General features: G+C 73.9%; 1 protein-coding gene across 1 annotated transcript in view; it reads right to left on the bottom strand.

The window, feature by feature from the left end:
* H696_04815 (hypothetical protein) overlaps window positions 1-2453 on the bottom strand; it is a gene marked incomplete at its 3' end in the record, with an annotated part of 8635 nt that extends 6182 nt beyond the window's left edge. The window contains exon 1 of the mRNA XM_009498680.1: window positions 282-2453. Within this exon, the coding sequence (XP_009496955.1) occupies window positions 282-2407 (2126 nt within the window). The 5' untranslated portion in view covers window positions 2408-2453. The remainder of the gene's footprint in view (window positions 1-281) is intronic.
* Between the last annotated feature and the right edge of the window lie 2 nt (window positions 2454-2455).

Raw genomic sequence — 2455 nt, 5'->3', positions numbered from 1 at the left:
GGGCGTGAGTGGGAAGGAGAGGGAGAGAGAGAGGGCGTGAGTGGGAAGGAGAGGGAGAGAGAGAGGGCGTGAGTGGGAAGGAGAGGAAGAGATAGAGAGAGAGAGAGAAAGAGAGAGAGAGAGAAAGAGAGAGAGAGAAAGAGAGAGAGAGAAAGAGAGAGAGAGAAAGAGAGAGAGAGAAAGAGAGAGAGAGAGAGAGAGAGAGACACAGACAGGGAGGCAGGGGAGGCAGCCGAGCAAAGAAAGACCCCGGCCAGGCAGGGAAACACCGGCACACGCACTTGTACGACAGGCCGCAAGCCACCAGCATGTGGTCAAAGATGTCCATGTCCAGGATGGACCCGTCGAAGAGCCGCGTGCAGAAGATGATCGAGCTGGAGGGCGGACGCAGGTCGAAGGCCAGCACCCGGCCATCCGAAAGCCCGGCGAAGCAGGTCGTATGCCCGAGGCGGGGCGAGCCGCGGAGCTCCACGATGAAGACCGGCGGCTCGTTCGGCGGGGCGGCCTCGGCCTCGGCGCTTGCCGGGGCCGATTGATCGAACCCCGGCGACGGGGGGTCCGCCTCGATGGCCAGCCCGGCGGAGCCGGCCGCGGCCGACGTGGCAGGGCCACCGCCTCCGGACGCCCCGAGGCCGGTGCCGGCACCGGGCCCGGCGCCGCCACTGCCACCGGACACCGGCGCGGCCGAGCCCAATGGCGGGAAGTTCACCGTCGAGGACATGGACACCGCGGCGCGATTGGGGCCCTGGTCCGGGGGGCTGGTGGCGGCGGCGGCGGCGGCCGCCGCTCGCCGCGCGCTCGCCGCCGCCGTGGCGAAGGAAACCGACGGCACCGGAGCCCCGGCCCCGGTGGCCGGCGTGTCACCCAGCCGCGGCAGCTGGGGGAACCCGGCGAAGGGCGAGTCCGGTCTCGGGGCCAGGTCCGTGGCACTGTTGCTGCTCTGGAGCAGCGGCCAAGCGTCCGCCTCGGCCGTGATGTCCACCGGGCCCGATGAAGCGACGTCCACCGGCGAGGCAGACCCGGCGGCAGGCGGGGAGGCAGCGGTGGCGGCAGGGGCAGCGGTGGCGGCAGCGGCCGCCGCCGCCGCAGTAGCAGCTGCCGCCGCCGCCGCCGCCGCCGCCGTGGCCGCCGCCGCAGCGGCCGCCGCCGCCGCCGCCGCCGCCGCCGAGGAAGCGGCCGCCGCGGCCTCCGCCTCGGCAGTCGCATGCGCCGCGGCCACCGACGTCTGGAGCAGCTCCAGCCAGGAGAGCGCCTGCGTGACGAAGGGCCCGGAGTGGGGGCCCATGGCGGCGCCGGTGTCATCGGTGCCGCCCGGCAGCCGGTCCACCAGGGCGGCCGGCGACAGGAGCACATGCTCCGGGTCCTCGGCATCGCCGGCCACCTCCGGCAGGACGGCCGTCCCATCCAGGAAGTCCGACCCGCGGAAGAAGGCCAGGCGCTCATCGAGCGGGGTGCGGCCGGCGGCCCCGGCCGCGGCGCCCTCGCCCCCGGGGGCACCGTCCCCGGCGTCGGCCAGATTGGCCAGCTGGTTGCGCTTGGACCGCGACCGGCGGGATCGCCGCGAGCCGGTGGGCTTCTGCTGGGAGGCCGGCCCGGCCGGGGAGAGACCCTCCGGCCGGGGCCCGCCCGAAGCGGGGCCGCCACCGGCCGGCAGGGCACCCCCGGCCGGCGGGGCCACCGCACCGGCCCCGGCGTGGCCCCGGCCGGCCGCCCGGTCCAGCGGGATCCCGGTCAGCAGGCTTCGCCGGTGGTACTGCGCACGCAGGCGCCCGGCCGTGGCCACAAACGCCGCCATCAGCCCCACGCGGATGAGCAGACCGCAGGAGGTCGACACCCAAAGGGCATCGTAGGCCAGGAAGCCGGCCGTCAGGATGGACGGCGTGGCGGGGGCCGGCTGGCCAAGCAGCCGCGACGCTTCGGCCACCAGCCGCGCCGAGGACACCCGCCACACGGGGGTCCCACTGATCGAGGCGCACACCACCCAGTAGTCGCTCAGCGAGATGCTCATCTGGTAGCCGCAAAGGATCTTCCGCACGGGGGACGGGTGCGACAGGACCGACGACAGGAGCACCAGGCTGTCATCGCCGGACTCCAGCGACCCGGAGAAGGCGCTCGGCTTCGGGGGCTCGGTGTCGCGCCCGGCCGCCCCGGCCGCGCCGCCCTGCGACGTGTCCACCGAGTAGTGCAGCACCCGGCCGCAGCTGGTCCCGGCGATCAGTTGCTCGGCATGGGTGTCCAGCGCCAGGGCGGTGACCGATCCGGCCTCGCGCGCCGGCCGGGCCACCGTCACGGGCTGCCGCGCGGCCCAGCTCCCGGACCCGGACGACGGGGATGCCAGGGATCCCAGGGGGTAGTTGGACGAAGCATAGCCAGGCACTACCGGGTTGTAGCCCAGGCCGGGAATCATGTCACGCAGCACGGCCTCTCCGGTTGATGGGCGAGGTGGGCAGGGGGG

This window comes from Fonticula alba (assembly GCF_000388065.1).
Source record: "Fonticula alba strain ATCC 38817 unplaced genomic scaffold supercont2.8, whole genome shotgun sequence".
Taxonomy (NCBI): Eukaryota; order Rotosphaerida; family Fonticulaceae; genus Fonticula; species Fonticula alba.
The sequence above is the reverse complement of the archived record's forward strand: the minus strand, read 5'-3'. Positions and strand labels throughout refer to the sequence as shown.